The 22,151-nt window shown below is 38.9% G+C and overlaps 1 protein-coding gene across 50 annotated transcripts in view; it reads left to right on the top strand.

The window, feature by feature from the left end:
* Positions 1–22,151, top strand: part of Ank2 (ankyrin 2) — a 532,749-nt gene that overhangs the window by 391,355 nt on the left and 119,243 nt on the right. For 42 of the 50 annotated variants that reach the window (XM_057793904.1, XM_057793906.1, XM_057793908.1 and 39 more), the window contains 5 exons: positions 9,261–9,359; positions 12,973–13,158; positions 13,580–13,603; positions 17,336–17,434; positions 18,903–19,001. In XM_057793904.1, the coding sequence (XP_057649887.1) occupies positions 9,261–9,359; positions 12,973–13,158; positions 13,580–13,603; positions 17,336–17,434; positions 18,903–19,001 (507 nt within the window). The remainder of the gene's footprint in view (positions 1–9,260; positions 9,360–12,972; positions 13,159–13,579; positions 13,604–17,335; positions 17,435–18,902; positions 19,002–22,151) is intronic. The other 8 variants (XM_057793901.1, XM_057793899.1, XM_057793891.1 and 5 more) reach the window with 1 other exon arrangement.

Below are 22,151 nucleotides of genomic sequence, written 5' to 3'. Positions count from 1 at the left end.
TTCAATACTCGTATATTTAGTGATTTCATTAAAATTTTTTGCTTCTCACACTCAGACATTTTCATTGCTCCTCTTATCATTTCTCAGGTTCAACATCTGCAAGATATAATTCTAGTTTATATCTTTAAAAGTATTTGTTCTGTACACATTAGAAAGGAATTTATCCATGTACTTATAAAGATGAATGTGAGATCATAAGAGGGACTTACTGCAAGATGAATATAACATTTCTTTAAAGAAGTGTACTCAGGCTGCGTATGTGTGTGCGTATGTGCGTGCGTGCGTGTGTGTGTGTGTGTGTGTGTGTGCATGTGTGTGTGTCAGAGAAGGATGTAAGGTGCAGGTGCCAGTCTTCTCCTGAGAGTGTGTGGCTCCCAAGGACAGAACTCAGGCTTGGTAGCGATCTGTCTTTATCTACTAAACCATCTCTGCCCAAGCTTAACATATCACTGACAACTTATATAAAAATTAGTATTATATATGTCAAAAAAAGCAATGGAAACAAACCTGTTACTGAATTTTGTGTTCTCCACTACCAGATAAAAATGTATTTTAAAATTTCCCACTTTGTGCCTGGTTGAGGCCTGGTGAGCCTTTCTTTCTCCCACTGTTAGCATTTCTATTGGTGTAGCCCCTGTCCACTTGTGTGTGGTAGCAGTCGTGTTGGTGAGAATTCGTGAGTGTGGCTCTGACTTTCCTAGGAGACACAATCTCTCAGCCAACTTCCGGATCCTCTGGCTTTTACAATCTTTCCACCCTCCTCTTCCCAGCGATCCCTGAGCCTTAGGTGGAGGAATTGTGTAGCAGATCATGTGACTGGGCTCCACAACTCTGCATTTTGATTGACTGTGATTTTATGTAATGGTCTCCAACTGTTGCAAAGAGACGTTTCCTTGCTGAGGCGTAATGATTATCTTTAACTGTGGATATATTTTGATAATATTTAGAAGGTAGTTAGGCATTATGCTGGTTTAGTAAAGTGGTAATTTGTAGATTCTCCTCCAAGATCCATGACTTTGCTAGGTATATATATTATAGGTATTTTTAGATAGTTAATAGTGTGATTCTGTATGACTTTTCCAGGCACCGTTACTATTGTTTTACCCTTCTCCTTTCTTTTTCTGTATTTATCTCCTTCCTCCCCCAATTAGAGCCTCTTGTTTTTTTTTGTTTTTTTTTTTTTTCATTTTCCCATTCAGAACACTTGTACATTGCTATTGTCCTCTTTATTACTCCTCTCCTGCAATGGCCCCTTCCCTCATTCTCGAAGTTACTCAGGTTGTGGACAGGCAACCAAAGAAAACCATAAGGAGAAGAATAGTCTTCCCCAGGAAACAGCCAATTGGTTATTTATTACCAAATCATCAGCACCGAAGACATATATATGCAAGTAACATTACAGATTGAGCAAGTTGTCATTATGAATTTTAGGAAAAAAATATATATGTATATACATACATATATAATATATCACAACAATTAGTGAAAAGGTTATGAATTTGTTTGGAGTGTTGAAAGAGAAGGGAAAATGATGTAATTATATTTTAATCTCAAAAACTAAAAGAAATAATAATAATCAATTTCATTGCTTGCACCAGGTGATTTATTACACTTCATGTACTCTTCCAATTTCTTGGATAAAATGTTTTATTTTACTTTTTTAAAAAATAAAGAGGCTAACTTATTTTCATTTTGTGTGTATTGGGTATTTTGCTGTATGTATGTATGTCTGTACACTATGTGTATGTTTGATACCCTCAGAATCCAGAAGAGAGTACTGGGGCCCCTAGAACTGGAAGTTACAGATGGCTGTGAGCCACCGTGTGGGTGCTGCGAATGGAACCTAGGCCCTCTTGAATAGTAATAAGTGCTCTTAATTTGCTGAGTCATGTCTCCAACCAAGGGTGCTTTATTTTAAACTAATGGTGATATTGAAAACTGCATTTTTATCTAGATGCCGTATTAATTAAGATGTTTCCAATTGCAAATAAGAAAATAGATCACCTTGTCCTTGATTAAATAAAAAGAAAACTTTCTTGACTTTCTTGGTATAAATTTTAGACGTGTCAGTGAGTCGCCACTGAATGATTCCTCCACAGCCAAAGGTTCAGAGTCTTCCTCTGTCACTGCTGTGTTTCCTGGAACATCTGATTTATTCTAGATAATTTCACTGTATAAAAGGAGACAATTGCTGTCCCTCTGTCCCAATTTTCTAAAAAATAATCTTAAATTTGGTTGAGGGGAGTGGCTCAAATGTGTCGTGTAAACTTGAAGCCACCTTATCCTAGAGAATGCCCTGGGTTGATCGGCGTCAGTGATCTGAGTGTCTTTTGAACCTAGAAGATAGGCATAGCAGTTGAACTTTACTATCAAATAATTTGCAATCCTATTTTTTCCTTCTTCTTCCCTAAGAACACCCCCAGAATACCCAAAGTCTGCTTTATTTACATGACTAAAATTAGTCCAGATTGGTTTCCTGCATCCTTCACAGCTGGGTGTTTGTGGTGTATTTAGGGATAGGATTTGAATTACCCTGACCTTCAAGCTTGCTGATAACTTCAGGATTATTTCCTACATCATCTCATATTCTGCTTCAATAGAAGAAGAGGATGTGAGGCACTGAGAATGACCATGGGAGTAACTTCCAACCGGTCCTGGTGTGTGTTAACTGAAAGACTGTCAAGGTGCTGAAGAATCTCTTAGCACAGAGCTAAGATACTTTTTGCTCTGTGCAAAAAGTAATGCCAAACCCTCAATCTTGATGTCACCTTCTTACAAAAGACAAACGACTTCTTCAGATGGGAGATTTGACTTTCACTGACTCCAGATTATGTGTATCCATTCCTATTTTTTATTATTAGAGATGGTTATAAGATTTGTTCACTGAGTTTTCCTGTGAGGACAGAAAGTAAATCCAAAGAACACACTGGAATTTAGGGCATTATGAATATGGAAAGCTATAGTTCTTTTAAATACTGCTTCAGACTGTGTGTGGTTTGACATAGACAAATACACACTAGCTATCTGTACCATATATTCTTTCTTATCAATGCAAAGGTCTAATCTTTTGACTTTAAAGTACTCTATAGATGGTAACTGAATACAATGGCTGTTGGGTCATAATTCTTTCACTCATAGCTTACCCAGATCCCAGGGTCCTACTGGAAGCATCCCCTCATGTGCCTTTTCGGAATCCAGCACAGTTAAATACCATTGTCCTCTTAGTTAGGGGGTTGGTGGATACTGAAGGACACTTATACCTCATTCATCCTCAAGAAGATCGGTGTGTTTAGATTTTTATTTTTAGCATTCAAAGTTATATTTCTAAAATATTTTAGGGTAGCTGTTTAAGATAATTTCTTTCCTCAAGATAACGGAAGGAGTATGAAGCAAGAGGTCTAACTGGCAAGAGAGACCCAACTCTGAGCTTGTGGGACGTCCCTCGCTGGGCATTGTGCTTATTAAGCATTGCCACTAAATAGTTTAGTGACCACACTTCGCCACTTGAAATGGTACACATGTATTATCATCATAGTTTCTGAGCAGGGGCTTAGCTTGGGTGGCTGTGCTCCAGAGTCTCTCGTGAGGTCACAGTGAGGACTCCCAGAGCTGCAGTCCCTGAAGGCATTTCTGGGCTGGAGCATATACTCTCCACGTACTTTTCAATGGCTAGCAAGATAACCCTGGTGGGAAATCTCAGTTCCTTTTCCTGTGGGTCGCATGTGGCTGCTTAAACGATATCATGAGAAAGATTCGTTCTCCCTAAAAAAAGGTGACCTAGAAGAGGGCACAATCCTAAAAAGCAATAACTTTTAAGTATTAGACTTAGAAGCCACCCACCACCAAACCCTCCTTAATTGATGCCTTAAGACCAAACTCTTAAGACATTCTGCATTTAAAAAGAAGGGACCAGACTTATGTGTTTGAGACTAATTTTGACATAAATTGAAAACACTACAGATGTAAAAGAAATTTGCTCTGTTAATTTTGTCCATTTAAGGCATATGAATTGAACACCTGCTGTGGGATAAGCATTGTATGTGGGAATATGGACATGTGGAGGCCAGAGCTGGATATTGTGCGCCTTCATCTGTTGATCTCCACATCATCATCACCATCATCATTATATTTGAGACAGGGCCTCTCACTGAACCCAGAGCTCCTCAGGTAGCTAGACTGAATGGCTGGTGGGATCCAGAGCGCTCTCTCACTCTCTCTCTCCACCCCTAGGGTTGGGGTTGCAGAGGCACACAGGTGAACCCCACTTTTGTAGCACAGCTGGGGATCTGAACTCAGGTCCTCATACACAGAAAACATTTTATTCATCAAGCAACCCACCCATCCCTCTGCAAGGCACTTCTATAAGCATAAAATATAGATCCTATTTGATATCTGGAGTCTCCAAAGTTTAGCATGATTTCTGGATCTAGAAAAGAGTTATAGCTAATTGAAAACTATTAACATTGATAAATATATGGATTGAAACCACTTATACCCCTTCTAGTCATGGAGTGTAATATAAATATCTGAATACAAGCTTGCCTTTGATGAACCAAAATTATCTCATTATTTTTCCCTTTCAACTCTCATCAAGATTATTACAAAACCCTTCCTTTCGTTGTAAGTAACTATGTAATCATAGTGTTTTCCGGTTCTTCCTCTCTATTCTTGGCATTGTAATCTCCTTAAATGCAGATATGTTTCTGCCAAATCCCTGTTTAAAAAACCCAAGTGACTCTCAATCCATTTAAAACAAAGAGCCCAGTTCTTAGTGAGGCAGATAGGGCTAAGTCCTGCCGAACCCAATTCCCTCACCATCTGGCACTGATTGATGTGCAAGACCCATTTGCCTTCTCCTTTCTCATCTCAGAAGCTTTTTCTGCTTCTGCACTTCCATGGTTCCCCTACTCTTTACACTGAGTCACTTCAGTGACTTCCTGCTGGCAGAATTTCCTCACACCGTTGAGTTTTGTGTCCCTTATCTGTGTTCTCTTTATATAACATGTAATAAAAAACAGTAGTGAGATATGTCCCTAAATTTGTCTATGGTAGTTTAATCTTGGTTCTCTCAGCTTTGGACTGGGTATTCTCATTGAAAGAAGTGTGGAAAGCAGAGGAAGCCTTGAATGAAGGTGGAAAGAGCGGCTGTACTCCTAGTGAATATGGATTGTTACCAGGTGTCTGTCCAGTGATTCAGACCCACGGCAGATGGCAAAGCCTTCCTTGGGCCAGGATGAGGGAGTAGGCAAAGTCTTCCTCTGGTCTCTGTGTAGGTAGTGATTGTACATCATAATCCCCGTGAGGTTTTGCATTCCTTGGTGGTGTTCATCAGAGCAAGCCTGAACTAGCTGATGGCAGCTCTCTGTAACTGCGTCTCTGTGTCTGTCTGTACTTCACTCCCTCTTTTCCCCAGTTCAGTTTCCAGGACCAAGTTGTCTTTCTGGATGTGACAAAGAGGTTTTGTATTTGTTTCTGAGTCACTCTCTGAGTACAATGCCAAGCAGTAAATAGTTACCAAACGTTTTTTTTTTTTGGTTAAATAAATATAAATGAATGACAAAAAATTGATATTTTTCTATAGACAGGGGTACTGCTCATAATATTTAATAAGCAAGGGCACACAGTTGTATCCCACATTTATGTCACTGCTGAGGATCTGAACTCAGGTCCTCTTGCTCACTCAGTAAGCTCTTTACCTGTCAAGTCACCCGCGCATCCATCTGCAAGGCATTTCTGTAAGCATAAAATAAAGCTTCTAGATGAGAGTCCTATTTGATGCTGAGTTCTCCAAAGTTCAGAATGATTTCTGGGTCTGAAAAAGCATTATAACTAATCTGAGAACCACGAACAATGATCAGTAAATAATATGGATTGAAACCATTTGTATTCTAGGGGTATGAATGCACTATTCCAGAACGCCTGTATACGACTCTCCTTGCTTGCATCTAAGATAAGCCAGAAACGCTTTATATCAGCAATGAGAAATTGTAAATGTTTTCATAACTATTTCAACTTAAACCCTTTTAGAAAACCACAGGGGCATGATATATTTAATAGCACTTTTATGTGATGTGAGGAGACCAGGAATGCTGTGCTGAGTGGAAATGAACAGTTTCCTATACAGTTTACAAAGGTGTGAGTATACAGCCTTGCTCTGTCCTAATTGCTCAGAGGAGTAGTCCTTATTCCCAAGTGAGATGTTTCTTGATAAATATTGTATGGAAAGAAAAGGATATTTCCAGTATTTGGGATCTGTAATAAATCCGTATTTCCTTATTCAACATGTTTTACAATAAGATGCCCCCCATTCCTTAACCATGATGGCATTGTGGCACTAGTTCTCCACATCATATCCATGGCAGCATAGGGCGATGGCTCTATTCTCCATCTCATAACTACAGAAGCATCATGGCTCCAGTTCTCCATCTCTCAACCATGGTGACATCATGGCTCCAGTTCTCCATATCATAACTATGGTGACATCATGACTCCAGTTCTTCATCTCTTAACCATGGACATCATGGCTCCAGTTCTCCGTCTTTAATGTACACTATTGCAGATGCTACAAAATCTGACTAAAGGCCAATGTCTGTTCTGGTCTCCTATAACCCCAAGCCAAGACATTTGGTTCTTCTTTTTGTTGTAACAAATTAACATACACAATTAACAAAATCAGTGGCTTATGACAACAGAAAATTATTCTCCCTTAGTTTTGCAAATTAATAATCCAGGGTTAAGATTGTAGTGTTTACAAGGCTGTTTTCTTCTGGAAGCTTTAGGTGATAATCCATTTTTTGGCTGGTTCCATCTTCTAAAGTTGTATTCCTTGGATCATGGTCCCTCCCTCCATCATTATATCTAGCAGATAGAGCTGCTCCCTCCGCTCTCAGCTTTTGCTTCTACCTTACAAGTCTTGTAAAGGTTCTCATAGTTACCTTTAGCCCACTGGATCGCCATCTCTGCTCCTCAAGATCTTTAACTTAATCACATCTACAAAGTTCTTTTTGTAGACTTTTCAGCTTCTAATGATTAGAATATGTAAGGCCGTCATTGTGCTGGCCGAAGGCCGTCTGAGAGGACAACTGCAGTTGGCCTTTTCTTTGTGCTGTCAGCTCACAAAGAGCGAAACAGAGGCTTATCTTAATGAAGAAACTTGGGCTTCTTTCTAACTAGCACTTGCAGCTTCAATTAGCCTGTACTTTTTCATCTATGTTCTCCCTCGCACTTGTTATCTCTTCTTCATCATGCTCATCCTAGCTACTCCGGATCTGGCTGGCGACTCTGCCTTTCGTTCTCTCTGTCTAGAAGTCCCATGTATATTTCTTCCTGCCTAGATAATGGCCAGTCAGCCTTTTTATTAAATCAATCACAGTGACATACCTTCACACAGTGTAAAGGAATATTCCACAACAGACGACAGAGCAGTCTGAGCGAGGACTGGGACTATGCTTAGGAACACTATGAGGCGTCTGGTGTCAGGTCATCTCCACCATAGTCTGGACACCAAGGAGACATGGGGCTCCTGGTTCAGCTGAACCTATCTATTTTCAGTCAGGTGTGTAGTACTGTCTAGTCTAATGTGTTAGAGATAGTAGTCTGAGACATAAGAGTGCTGTATAAGTTATACATATTTGAGATAATGGTTGTCTATTGAAATGGTCTGTGAACTGATAAATTCAGAAGACATTGTATAGATACTGTTTTATGTTGGTCCTATATACATTGAGAATTTATATGTCACAGAATGATATTTTATAGAAATAATATCTATCAATCTTGGGTAGTTTGAACAATTCAAATGGTTTAGCAAAAAAGTCTCTCTGCAGCTCAAGACCCAGGGGCGAATCTCTTACTGGCAAAGGTCTAAGCATGGTGGCTCTTTTCCTGAGGAATTCATGACCTCTTTCTGTGTCTTTTTCTCTTGCTCTGCCTAGAGAATTCCATCAGAGGAAAACCATTAGTGATGGCTGTGCTCTGTTAAGGTTCTTTTTCTCTTACTGCATCCCTACCTCTTACTTGTCTCGAAAGATCCTCATTCCACACCCACTCGTTGTTTTGAACAGTCTTCCTTGGCTTTCCCTTCCTTCGAATCTCTAATTCCATCCTTCCGCCACCTCTTCAGTGTTCTTAAAATACATCGCGTTTCACCTGCTTGATAAGCCTTGGGAAATATACTCTCCAGCTAGCAGTAGTTAGTCACAAATCATAACACTAGAGATGATTTCTATTTTAAATCAAAGATTACTTTCACCTTGTATATTTTATTTCATAAACAAAAGTTAAATTTCTTTACTTATTGTCCTTTTGTATTTGTATTTTGGTGGTTATTGGTCGCTTTGAGTAATGTTTTCACTTTTACAATGCATGCAAAAGAATTTTATTTCAACAAAGTAGCTTAAAACCTATGTTTGCTACTTTCTGCGGGTGGTTGATAATCACATGTTTGTCTCATTTTTACTAATTTTCATTAATATAGGGGAAGTATGAACATCAATGTTTAATAATCTGACAAAAGAATTGCCCAATTATTTTGAGAATTTCTTAAAAATGTGTTTTTCCCCCTTAACAAAGTTGGTATATTTTAAGTATACATAAATAAAAAAGAAATGTGACAATTAAACATAATTTAAAACTCCTGGCGTAATATTTCTGCTGATTTTTTATATAAGTACACAATATTGAATATTATTATGATATGTACTTCATGAGAGCATGTGTTTGTCCTATTTATCACTGTTTCCTAGGGATGGCTCAGCTCCTGGTAGCTGCACTTCAGTAAATAATCGAGCAAATGAATAATAAAATTTCAGAGTAGCTTAAAAAATAAAGTATAAGTGTTCAGTATAAGCAATGCCTCTGTGATCAAAAGTATAGATTTTTTCACCTTCATTCAGGTTCATAATCCCTTCAGCATTATCTGTTATGAATAATAAATGAAACGCCAAAAAATGCAAAGCAAGTTTGTATAGCCAAGACAATAGTAGTCTGTAAATGGTTTGTGGATTGATAAATACAGAAGATATTTTATAGATACTGTTATATGTATGTATAATAAGGATCTGTTATAGAAATATATTCCATAGAGTTCATGTTTTTTTGTATCTTAAGCATTTCATATGGTTTGCTTCATTTATCATAAATACAGAAGATATTACGTGGGCATTATTTCATAGAGTGTGTGAATTCCCTCAAGGTGTAACTTTAGTTTTGCTAAAACTTTACAAATGGTTGAGATTTCTGCCTTTGCTGTTTGTCCTCAGAATGGCTTCACTCCTTTGTACATGGCTGCCCAGGAGAATCACATCGATGTTGTAAAATATTTGCTAGAGAACGGAGCTAACCAGAGCACTGCTACGGAGGTAAGTCTTGCTCTCTGGCTCTTTTGTTTTAAGGTCCATGTTCATTCTATCAGTTGCAAAGGATCTTCACTGTTTTGTCTATGGCAAGCTGGAAAAGTTTACGTTACTCTCACAGTCGACCGTCATGGCCGTGAGGGACATGGGCTTGTGCCACCACCATTAGTTCGTACCTTCATTTTAGGTTCCTGATCATGCATTCTTATTTCCATTATCATTAAGCTTGGGTTTTTGTTTTTGTTTTTTCTCTTGGTGAAACCCATGTCAGGGCTGAATTTGCAGTTCTCCTCGGATTATAGGAGTACACATCATTGAATCACACTTTTTGCTTTTGGGGTTTTCAGCATTTTAAAATTAAATTATCCTTGTTGCTTTTTGTCAATATTTTACCATAAGATCCAAAGCACTCCTTGAAGGAACAATTTCTGACCATCAGAAATAATTTATAGCTATCTGTGTTCGTATAATTTTCTAGGGATTCTACCACAGCAATGTTATTTATGACAAAATAGAAATCATGACACACATGTGACTGTGATCCTGGAAACGATGTCAAGAATGTTTGACATTAGCTTGGGTTCTGAGGGTTCGGCACATCTGAAGAGGAGCTCAGTTCATCACCCCTCTTTCCTATGCACACCTTCTTCTGATGCAGAAATGCCTTTCTGCTTCTCATCTCTTGGTCCACAGAAAAACATGATAGCCACCCAGAAGCCATCTTGATATTTCTTAATGTTCAATATAGCTTCTAGCTTTTTTCTGACATGTAAGTCTTTAGGTAAAGTGAACACAAACTTCCTTCCACGCTGTACTGGATGGAAAAGTCAACTGAAATGCATTAAATCTACTTCTAATTCTTTGGGGGGGGGAGTATTAACTTTTAATGGAACCACTCACCATCACTTTCTGGCAGCTTGTTCTCAGTAACAAGGAAGTCACTCTCAATGCTAAGTAAGTTACCAATCAAGTAAGTTACATCATCTAACTAAAAAACACAACTTCCCCTATGACGTGCATCAGTGTTCTGTATTCAGTAAAACAGACATAATTTATGTACTCGCAGTATAGATATGTAGTTTTTTAATAACCCGGGGCCTTTATGTCCCTCGAGACAGTAAATTTGTCTGCACGTAGAGTGTGACTATCTCAAGACAATGCTCAGCTAACCAAGGAATTGTATCTCAGAAAAACGTTCCGGCATCAGGGAACCCATCTGTCCTCATTTTCCTTGAAGGCTGAATCGTTAATCAGATGAAACCTTCACACGATTCTTTCACCCACCCAGGAGACTTAGTGTGTCTAACATGGGTTTTCGCTGAACTCAGTTCATGGCTTTCTCAGAAGATTTGCTTTGATTTAGTTCATCATCACAGTGTTGCAGTGTGATTCCCAAAACAGCCCTTAGTAATCACTGCCTCAGCCAAGGCCATACTGTAGAGTGGCCTGCAGAACTCTCTTTTCTAACCAAATACAATACTTTTCAAAGGCAACAAAGCAGGGTAGGGGTTGAAGCCTAGCCTAGACATGAGTGTGACTTACATTTGATTTAAAAAATATCTTTGAATAACTGAAGCCACTTTCTTATAATGATTGGAAATTTATAAACTTAATGTACTGAGCCTATAACCTATCCTAATAGTTACCCAGGTTCACATGGGTTTAACCTGTGTATGCTGCCTTTTAACTGCACCATTCTGTAACAGAGAATATTGTTTCGGGGACGAGTAGCTGATGTGCCAATGCTTTGTCATGAAATATCTTCGTTGGTTCCATTGGAGTGTGTGTGAGATGCACAAGCAGGAGTTCTGTGCTCGTGAGCAGCAATAATGTGTAAAAGTCAATTGCCAACAAACACTACAACCATTTTTTTTAAAAAATAATTATTTATTATTACACAGTGTTCAGTCTGCATGCCAGACGAGGGAGCTGGATCAAATTATAGATGGTTGTGAGCCACCATTTGGTTGCTGGGAATTGAACTCAGGACCTCTGGAAGATCAACCAGTGCTCTTAACATCTGAGCCATCTCTCCAGCCCACTACAACCACTTTTAAAAAAAAAAATCAGATAATGATGCAATCCTTTCACATGGTAATCAAACACATGCACATGAAGACATGCTTGGTTTGAAAATTTTTTATAGATAAGATTAGTAAATAAATGATGAACCCAAAACTGCTGAACTTAGCTGGTTTTTCACAGAGTTCATTGAGGGATTTTAATGAATTATTACACATTTTTAGCCTTCTTCCCTGAAATAGAGATGAGAATGAATTCTGCATGGTTGGGATCCAGCTTTTAGTCCTCCAGAGGGAGTTAGTTTGGTGTCTGGCCAGCACAATTTTTATTGATCTCTTCTCCCTTCCTTCCTCCTGAATTCTGCCAAAAGTTAGGCTACAGTTTTTTTACTGGTCCATTCCGTAGACCGTGTCTCTAAGGAAAAACAACACAGAACGAAAGCAAAGTCCACATGCTGCAGAGTGGGAAGGAAAAGAAACCCAAATATGCTCACGAGGATGGGTGTGCCCTTCATTCCCAGAGTCTCCTGTTCAGACACACCTACACACTGCAGCTGCTTGCTGGCCTCTACCGTAAGACACTGCACTCCTCCTCCACTCTGTGAAGTAGTGTGCCATATTCAAAATTCAAACTTACTCCAAAGGACAGCCAAAATATTACTACAGTTCATGTTGCATGGTTCATGCTGAATACATGGTTCATGCTGCATACAAGATTCATGCTTTATATATGGTTCATGCTGCATACATGGTTCATATTGCATAAACGATTCATGCTACATACATGGTATAATACATTTGAGTAGAAATTTTCCATCAAAAGGCCACAGTTATCACATAAACAATTAATATTGAAAACAAATTGAATAGTTAAATTTGCCTAACACCTCATTCTTGTTATATGAACAGTACTTATAACATTTGCTTGTGGACTTCAGGAAATTAAGGAGGATTACGCTTGCCATCTTTTCAGGACTTAAATACTTGCTTATGAAGATATAGAGATGACTTTCCAAATTTTGTAGGATGGTTTTCTATCTTATTCTGGAGATGAGTGCTCTCTCTCTCTCTCTCTCTCTCTCTCTCTCTCTCTCTCTCTCTCTCTCTCTCTCTCTCTCTTTCTCTTGTTGACAATTGAGAGATTGGGGTTTAATGTTATATGGCATAAAAAACTCATACTGAAATGATCTTAGTGATCTAAAATGTAAGTAATTGCAAAATTAATGCCACTCTAATTTACCAAAAAGCTTTAGGTCCCATTAAATCTCCAGCATCCTTACATAAATAGGATCAATTACTCTATCCACAGCAGTTATCACCTTCCCAGAGACAATGCAGAGACAGTCGTCTATCTTGCGCTGTTGATTGGACACGAATTTTGATTTTCCTTTTACGAACGCACATTCAGCCCACTCCTGTAAAATGGCCACATTCTATAATCAGCAGGCTTTGTTATGATGCAGAATAGAAATCACGAAAGCAATCTGATAAAGCCTTTGCACTGTATGGGAAAGGCAGAGTCCACTCTGTTTCTGCTCCTCCAGTGAGTTTTCCACCCTGGTTGTTAGTCCCACTCATTCATGAAAATTATATTCTAGGACGGCTTCACTCCTCTGGCTGTGGCACTCCAGCAGGGACACAACCAGGCAGTGGCCATCCTCCTGGAGAATGACACCAAAGGGAAGGTGAGGCTGCCGGCTCTGCACATTGCGGCTCGGAAAGATGACACCAAGTCCGCTGCCCTCTTGCTTCAGAATGATCACAACGCTGATGTCCAATCCAAGGTAAGAGCTGGTGTATCTGTGGAGAGGTCCCCTCTGACTGCCAGCATCCTCCTGGGTAATGATCAAGGCCCAGTCTGCCGATAATGCAGCATCCTGGTCAGGAAAACATGTAAATTGTTTCCATGGGTACTTCAGATGGAAGGGGATTGTCTGTTGGGAGATAGTAATATTAATAAATATTAGGGCTAAACGATTTTCTTTAGAAAGCCAGTCTCCATCTTTGAGACATTTAGTTAGACATTCTGTTTACACCGTTAATTATAGAGAGAGTCTGAAAGAGTGACTCCGGTGTAATGGAGTTGGCTTTTCTCACTCTGTCTTGTTGGGATACGGTACTCAGTTGCAGCCAGCACATCTACTGTTTCTTTCATTTTGCATTGTGTAACATCTTCCCTCTTTTTCCCACCAAACACTGCTTCAGATGATGGTGAATAGGACAACCGAGGTACAGTATTGCCATTATACCAACATTTACCTTGTTTTTTTTTATTTATTTTTAGTTTTTTCTCAGAATAAATGCTCACTAATTCATACTAATGATTAAAGTTCTATTAGTGGGAAATAATTTAGAGAAAAATTCTTGTAATTGAGAGAGATTGGTAACTCAAATATATTTAATGCAACATATATTTGATGCAACATATATTAATAAACCAACCATTTAAATAGTTTGTGAGTCCAGCATGAAATAAAACACTATTGTTGCTTATAATTTAATGAGTGAGCCTTATTCTGAAACTTTTGCAAAGAGATATGAATTTTCCTCTTAATGAGAATGTACAGATTAGAATTTAGGGAAGTAAAAATTTGGGCGGATTCTCGGTTATTCAATAGCAGAGGCCCTTTCCTGCATTTTTCCTTTAGTGCATTATTTATGACCAATAATGGCTCTGTGCATCACGAGCAAAGCAATTGCTTTTTTCCTGTAACTCTTAAAATACTTGCCATTAAATCATCTTCTTCTTATAAAATAGGTCATTATAAATAAGAACATTAAGTTTGGGAGCCTCTAGTGGGTATGTGTTTTCTCTCTTTTGTCACAATATAAACATTTTGAAAGTATGCTATAAAAATAATCTACACTCAAAAGCAAGGGACTGTTTATAAAGGTTGACTTTTGTTCTGGTGGATCAGGTCTCTAGAATAATTCTGGAGAAGTTGTAGGTCTTTGGGCATTCACAGAAAATATCATATTTCTCAAATCTTTATTAACACATTCATCTACTGAGATGCAATCTACTTGAATTATTCGCACTGCTTTTTTGTTTCTTCCTTTTTTTTGTGCATGACATTGGGGGCTGAAGGAGCTTCAACTCAAATGCTTGGTAAAATTGTTCAGGAATGGAATCATACAAATTGATCTTATTTACTAATTTTAGTACTTTATTTTCTTATGTATTCCTTGGGAATTATTTTTATGCATTATGGTGGGTGTAACCAGCAGAGAGTTGTGCAGTGTGACAGCCTGAGGCATTATGATCATGAAGGCCAATGAAAAAGCATAAATAAATAAATTAATTATTATAAGTGATAAAATAATTTTAGCATACTTGAGTAATTAGGAAATGATTTTCCAGCATTCAATAAAGTTATTAGAAATTAAATTATAACTTGAATAATTGTGTGTAACAAAAGTTTTCCTGGGGAGGCACAGAACACATGACTACTCACCCCAGATAAGGATCCCACATCCAAGCAAAGTACAGATACTGGCGAAGTCTAGCTTGGTGAACCAATGAGTTTTATTGAGGCTACTTACAAGAATTTGGGCTAGGGGATACTTAAAGGAGCAGAAATGACCCAGAGGCAGCTGCATCACCAGAGCCCACCCCAACATGGGCGACAGCTCACAAAACCAGAGAAACTGGAGCACATTGCCCAGCCTGCAGGCGGAGCAGTAGACTGGAGTGTTTTCTCTGTGGCTCTGATCTGCACCCCTTGCAGTCAGCTCAGCTGGTTTCACTTCTCCCAGGCTGCTGGTCTCAGTCTTCTTCGAAGCTTGTCTCACAGGACTCAGCTTTTATTGCTTACTCCGGCTGGGAGTGGCCTTGTGGATCTAGTCGTGTTCAGGGACTTCGTGGAACTCATTTGAGTTTTGTACCTACCTGCTTTTAAGGAGTTCCCCTGCAAGTTGAAATGTTTCAATCTCTGAGATAACTGTTGCAACAGTAATAGACACATATTCAGAATATGTCTGGGTGACAGGAACTTTCAAAATGAAAATAGAAAGCGGATTTGACATTTTATAAAATAATTATGGGTTGTATAGTGATTTTCCCCTTACTTTTGGCATGAATGCCGCAGCTCCATGCAGAGTAAAATAATCTTGATCACATTTGTGGAGATAGAATTCACAGTTACTGTTCTTATTTTCATATCTCACTTCTCTACAGTTAAAAATTATTTGCAACTAGCTGGATGATAGTGGTGCATGCCTTTAATGCCAGCACTTGGGAGGCAGAGACAGGTGTGATTTCGAGGCCAGCCTGGTCTAGAGAATGAGTTCCAGGACAGGCTCCAAAGCTACAGAGAAACTCTGTCTTGAAAAAACAAAGCTAAACAAAACAAAATTATTTGCAACTAACATCGGCAGCCTTCAGTTACCTGAGCCATCTCAATGCTTATCTTGGCATTTTGAAAACAGTAAAACCAAATTCTATACACAAAGCCTATAAAAAAAAAACTGACTGTGGCTTGTAGAATATTTCTTTAAGCAACTGGTTACATGTTAAAATCCATTTCCAAGTCCAAGAGAATAGGAAATAGCCTGCAAACTGTGGTCTGTGTTAACTAACAAATGCTGTTTGTTTCCCCATATTTTTATTAAGTTATGAAAACTACAGAGTAGGGAAAATTACCAGCTGTTTGAGCACTTCAATAAGGAAAGAGCTAATATGCATTTATTGTGAAGAACAGCAAAAAGATCTAACCACATCTTCATCAGAAAAAGAAAGGATTTCTTTATTTGGTTCTCAGGCTTTGTTTTTGAAGCATGTGGGCAATAAAATATTTATCGGATGCCCACATCATTTCATCGATGTGGTTATTTTTAACATATTTTATTTTAGTGATAAAATTATATTTAATTCATATTTGAAATTAGATACAGTTGAACCATTTTTTATTTCATAATCATATTGATACCAAACATATTTTAAATTGAAGATAGATTCTTCTCTTATTCAATATATCCTGATTGCAATTTCCCCTCTTTCTATCCCTCCTGATATTATCCCAACTCCCCTCTCCCCCATACCTATTTCCCTTCGGAAAAGAGGCCTCCAAGAGACAACAACCAAAAAATGAAAAAAACAGCATACAATAAGACAAGACAAAACCCCTCATATCAAGGCAAGATGAGGCAACCCAATAGGAGGAAGAGTTGTTTAATATTGGTTTTTAAGTTCTTTTTCACTATAAATCTAAGCAGTTGTGACGGGCATAGGAAGTCAGCGTTGATACTGCAGGATGAAGTAGACATTTTTCCTGAGAAATTGTCACACTCCTGCAGGTAAAACACCAACCAATGCTCTTTTACAATTAAGATCAAGAGGTGGGAAAGATGGCTCAGTAAGTAAGTGCACTCTCTGTGCAAACATAAGGACCCCCAGTTCCAGTTTCCAGAAGCTGTATCAAAAAGCCTTGTGTGAGCCGGGCGGTGGTGGCGCACGCCTTTAATCCCAGCACTTGGCAGGAGGCAGAGGCAGGTGAATATCTGTGAGTTCGAGACCAGCCTGGTCTACAAGAGCTAGTTCCAGGACAGGCTCCAAAGCCACAGAGAAACCCTGTCTCGAAAAACAAAAAACAAAAAACAAACGAACAAAAAAGCCTTGTATGGCCACATATGAAACCTGTTACCCTTCTGCTAAGAGGATGGAAGCGGGATTGCGCATGCTTACTGGTTGCCAGCTGAATCCAGGTTTTGTGAGAGACTCAAGGCACATAGTTTTGGATAGACAACTAATTTCATAAATTAAAAATAAATTTGCCAGCAAGTGTAGGGTACGTTGTTTTCCCTTACAGCACTAAGCGATAGAGTTGTATTAAAGCGTTTGTTACATGAGTGGCATCACTCATGCACTTGGCAGGTGGTTTCGCTGTAAGATTTCTGGTTAGTTAGGGATCACTTTCCGCAGTGTGAGGCACATTCCTACCCACGATTTCTCTCTTTCCCTAGAGTGGCTTCACCCCTTTGCACATAGCTGCGCACTATGGAAACGTCAATGTGGCGACTCTTCTTCTAAACCGGGGAGCCTCGGTGGACTTCACGGCCAGGGTACGTGGTAAAGCACGTGTATTTCAAGAAAGCAAATATGAACATTAATGGCTTCTCATAGGTCTCATATTTAATCCCCTTCCGCCATCCTAAAGATTCCGAAGTTTTCACTGTCTTAATCACAGGATGATATCATAACCCAATAATTAAACAAGAACCTGGGAGCTGGAGAGATGGCTCAAGGATGAGCTTATAGCCAGCTTTTCCAGAGGGCCGGAGTTCGACTCCTACCCTTTCCTGAGTTGTTCACCACATTCAAGCTCCAGGGGAACCAGTGCCCTCTTTTGGCCTCTAAGGGCAGAGAACACTCAAACACGCAGAAAATGAAAATCAATAAAAAAATAAAGACTGTGTCAGGAGTTGAGGAGGCTAATTTTTAAATGACATTCAACTGTTACATTATAAAACATTATAAAAATCATAAATGCTCAATGTCCAGTGATTGGATTACAGTGTTAAAATAGGGAGCATGAACTCTGTAAGGGTCAATTCTTAACAAGTAGGCAAACAGGGGGATGAGTTTTGATTTTCCCTCTCTTGGTCTAAAAAATTAAAAATTTACTCTGATGTCTTTGTAAAAGTTACTGTAAGACAGTACATAGAATTATAATAATGGTCTGCTTCTGTTAGAAAATTTCATTTACATGATAGTATAAGATTCACATGTAGCATGGTTTTTAACATGATTCAACTGATACAATATTTAAATACTTGGAAAATTGTGACACACAAACAACTCAGACACATATCCATGCCATTATGATGACACCTGATATCTCATAAGACAAACTAAATTTTGCGTGCACTATTATAGTCCTTGGAAGTCTTCTGTATGTGTGGTGGTATAGGTCTGTAATCCTAGGAATCTGGACACTCAGATAGGAGGAGTTCCATTCTAACAGTAGCCTAGGTTATATAGCAAGTTCTAGGCTATCCTGAGCTATGTAGTGAAATCCTGTTTGGGGGAAAAAAAACTTTTGTTCTAAAAGTACCTTGTATTATTTTCCAGCTGTTTTTCTCTATGAATTATTCTGAGGGGCTCTTAAAGAATAATTACAACAGGATATTAATACATGTATTTTCCCCCATTTTTAAACGTATAAAACTTGGAGATCTCAAACTCTATAGTATATGAATATTATATAGAGACATTTACTGGGCTCTCTATTAGAATTGGAGGCTTTGCTTCTGCCACACAGGCATCCCCCATCTGTCTCTTGTTTTACATTCAATGTGTCTATGGTAGTTCTTGACAAATATGCATTTTCATTACATTTTTCATTTTCTAATTATTTGTCTCCCATGGTTTAGGGCTTCTTTGTTTCTTATGACCAAACCTATTGAACCATAGATATCATGGGTCAAATCACCACACACAAGTCACAACCCCTTGGTACTCTTTACTAGGAAGCCATGCTCTTAACCCTGCCATATCCACCCTGTTCTGTTTGCTCTTTCTACGGTATAGAATGGAATTACTCCCCTGCACGTGGCTTCCAAAAGGGGCAATACCAACATGGTGAAGCTCCTACTGGATCGAGGTGGTCAGATTGATGCCAAAACAAGGGTGAGTATCTTTGCACTTTGAATTGCCTTCCATCCCTTTAAGCCCTGCTGCCTCTCACACCGTACCTTCTAACACTAGACAGCAAATACAAGCAGTGTGTTGCTAGGAGATTGCTCTTGGGTTTGATATCACTCTCATACAACATGTAAAGGTTTCAGCTGATAAAATAAAATTAATGTTTGTTCATAAATGCCTAGAGCAACAGACTGCTAGCCCCTCAGTGTAGTAGTTTTTCATGCTCAGTTACTGGGAACAAAGATCAAAGACTCAGAAAATGATGCTAAAAAACAAAACAAAGAAACCTCATCCAGGGTAGCAGCATCATGCCATGTGAGAGTTTGGGAGGTTTTTGTCTGTCCAGAGTGTGGTATCCTATTCTTGCATAGGAGTTTTGCCTGGTTCCAACCTTTGCTGTGCTGTGGATAGGAAAGGGGGCAATTTGAGAATTTGGGCATGCTCAGGCTGTGCCTGCTTCTTGCTTCCTGCCTTGCTGTCCATGTTCTTCCCCCAGTTCATCCCTTGTTTTTAAACCTTAGTGCAATAATTTTTAAAAATCCTAGTCGGCTTATTAAGGATATTCACTACTTTTGTTAATGCTGTTCTGAACTAGATACTCATTAGTGAACAATTGAGTTTGTTTCCATTTGCCATTATAGTACTTCTTGGGTTCTTCAAAGATGTTCTTGTCTTTAGGGTCACATGCACGCATTGCATAAACAAAGTCTAACACCGATAGCACTGTTTTCAAAAATCACAGTGCTCAGACATAAAGAGACATGGACTCTTATGATAGTCTTGCCTTTAATTATTCTTAGGAAAGTTGTCAATTTGGAAGCACTGGGAAGTGAATCTGGGGCCATATTTTGTCCTCTGTAGCTTTTGGAGAGAGAACGTAAATGGAATTTGAATCAAGCATTAAGATGCAAAGAGCAGATTTTCTAGTTCTGTATAGAGTGTGGACATTCTGTTCTTTCATCCTCTGCACAATTTTCTGAGTTCCTGCTCGTGCCATGAATTCAGGAGACCCAACACTGAACAAGCCAGACCATCTCTCCCTATTCCAAGATCAAGTCATGGGCTGGTGGCATTGCTCATAAAAGAGCACTTGCCCAGTATATCTGAGGCCACACTTGATGCTTAGTATTGTAGAGTGGGCAGAAGAGAGAGCAGGTGTGGGGCAGAGTCAAAGACACAACACACACACACAGTGGTGGGGAGGAAGGATTGACTACTGGTACCCAAGGGATACTGTATGCTGGTGAACATTTAATAGCAGGTTCTTTAAAAACAAGATAAAATGAAATGGCTTAGTCTGTAGTCTCCCCTTGCTGATTTCTGTGGTATAAACATTCTCTCCATTATCTGCCGAGAGATGGTAACATGGTGTTGCTGTAGGCAGAAGTGGCATGGAATGAGAAAGTGAGCTCCTTGTGGGCTAGCTTCATTCAGCACATGTAGCATGGTTCACAGTGTTGCTCTGGTACGCCTTTCAAGCAGGAGCTAAGCATCCCTCGTGCCTAAGTAGCACTGCTTTACAGTGTTGTTAGAGTCCCATACCCTGGCCACAGCTAAAAGGATCGTACGCCTCTTACCAAAGCCGAGGTGAAGCCTGAACTCAAGGATTGTGACGTGGAGTGAGAGGCCCATTCTGGAATACAGTACTTGATTACTAAGTTAACGGAAGATAATGAAGTAAAGTTTGCTTTCAGATCTCTTAAAGCATCTTTGAAATAGAAAATGCTTAATTGTTTGACTATTATTATAAACAGGTTTCTATACACATAATTTCAAAGTCTTAATTATCTTTATTTTCAGTTCTAACAATAAAGATATTCACAAATCATTAGAATATCACGTATTCTGTCCAGAATTCTCCCTCATTTGCTGGTTCCTTTTCACATGTTTGAGGGTCCCATTATCTGAAGGAAAGCAAAATTTATAGAGGTTTTTTTGTTGGCATAAAAATGAATCTGTGCCTTTTCCTCTCCACTGTCACTTCTGTTTTGGCAACCACTGAGGCGCTGGGCATCTTGGAAACCTCACCATTGGAAGGCCTTAGAGTGCAACTCAGAGGCGTTTTAATCACAGCCTTTTGATAATGTCTACCCCCCCCCGACTTTAATGTTGAACTATAAATTTTATAGATAGTTAAAGTGAGACTAATAATTTGGTTTTTATTAAGAACATTACTCTTTCCTGTTTTAAAACTTATTTATTATTTAAATGCAGAGCTACCCCCATAGGAGAACTATATTTAAAATATTGAAACACATATTTCATTGTCACCAATAGAAGTACACAAAAATGCTGAAGAATGTTGAACAAAACACATCAGAAGAGGCAATTAGAGAGGGTAACAGCTACCAGCGATCATATGTGAGTGCTGTTCTAGGCATCTTGCTAAATAGACTAGAAATATCACCGTATTTCCTCTTCTCAACAACTTATGAAACATTATTTTCCTGAGAAATATGAAGGTCTTCATTTGAGAAATGAGATTGCTAAAAGGGTGAAATGGATTTTTGCACCATTATGTAACGTGAGCTAGGACATGCAGCATTTTTATAACAACGATCTGATTTCAGCATCCATTACTGGAAAAAATAGCACAGTCATAGAGCAAAGAATGGAAAAGATAAGGGAAGCAAGGGTTGAACAAAGCAGTTTTGAGCTGCCAGCTGGAGAGGTGATGCCTCTCTTATGTTAACTGAGTAGCCTTTGCCAAATCACTCACAGCAGAGAAGCCAGCGTGTCTGTCTGGTTTTAGTGAAGAAGAAAGGGCAAATGAAGAAGGGAACTTTGGAGGGCAGAGAAATTTAGCCTTCAAACTATAACTTAGAGGTCCCGGAATATAAAACCCGGACAAGAATTGCCAATAATTTGATGGTGTGCTTTGTAGTAAAGATTCAAATTCCAGCCAAGGTGAGCATGGAAGACAATGAATTTAGCATCACTAGTTGCTGGGCTCTCGTGTGAGCAGGTGCATCGCATCATTAACCACGAGACTGAGAACTTAGTCCTCACTAGTTCTTTGATGCTCTTGTGGGAATGCTAAACGTTCCCTACAGAGTTCCTGTTGTTTCCTGAAGGGTATTTTTGGGATTTTTCCCTATTTACAAAGAGCATATTTCAGGCAGTTCATACAAAATG

The sequence above is a fragment of the Chionomys nivalis genome, chromosome 18 (genome assembly GCF_950005125.1).
Source record: "Chionomys nivalis chromosome 18, mChiNiv1.1, whole genome shotgun sequence".
NCBI classification, from domain to species: Eukaryota; Metazoa; Chordata; class Mammalia; order Rodentia; family Cricetidae; genus Chionomys; species Chionomys nivalis.
The sequence above is the reverse complement of the archived record's forward strand: the minus strand, read 5'-3'. Positions and strand labels throughout refer to the sequence as shown.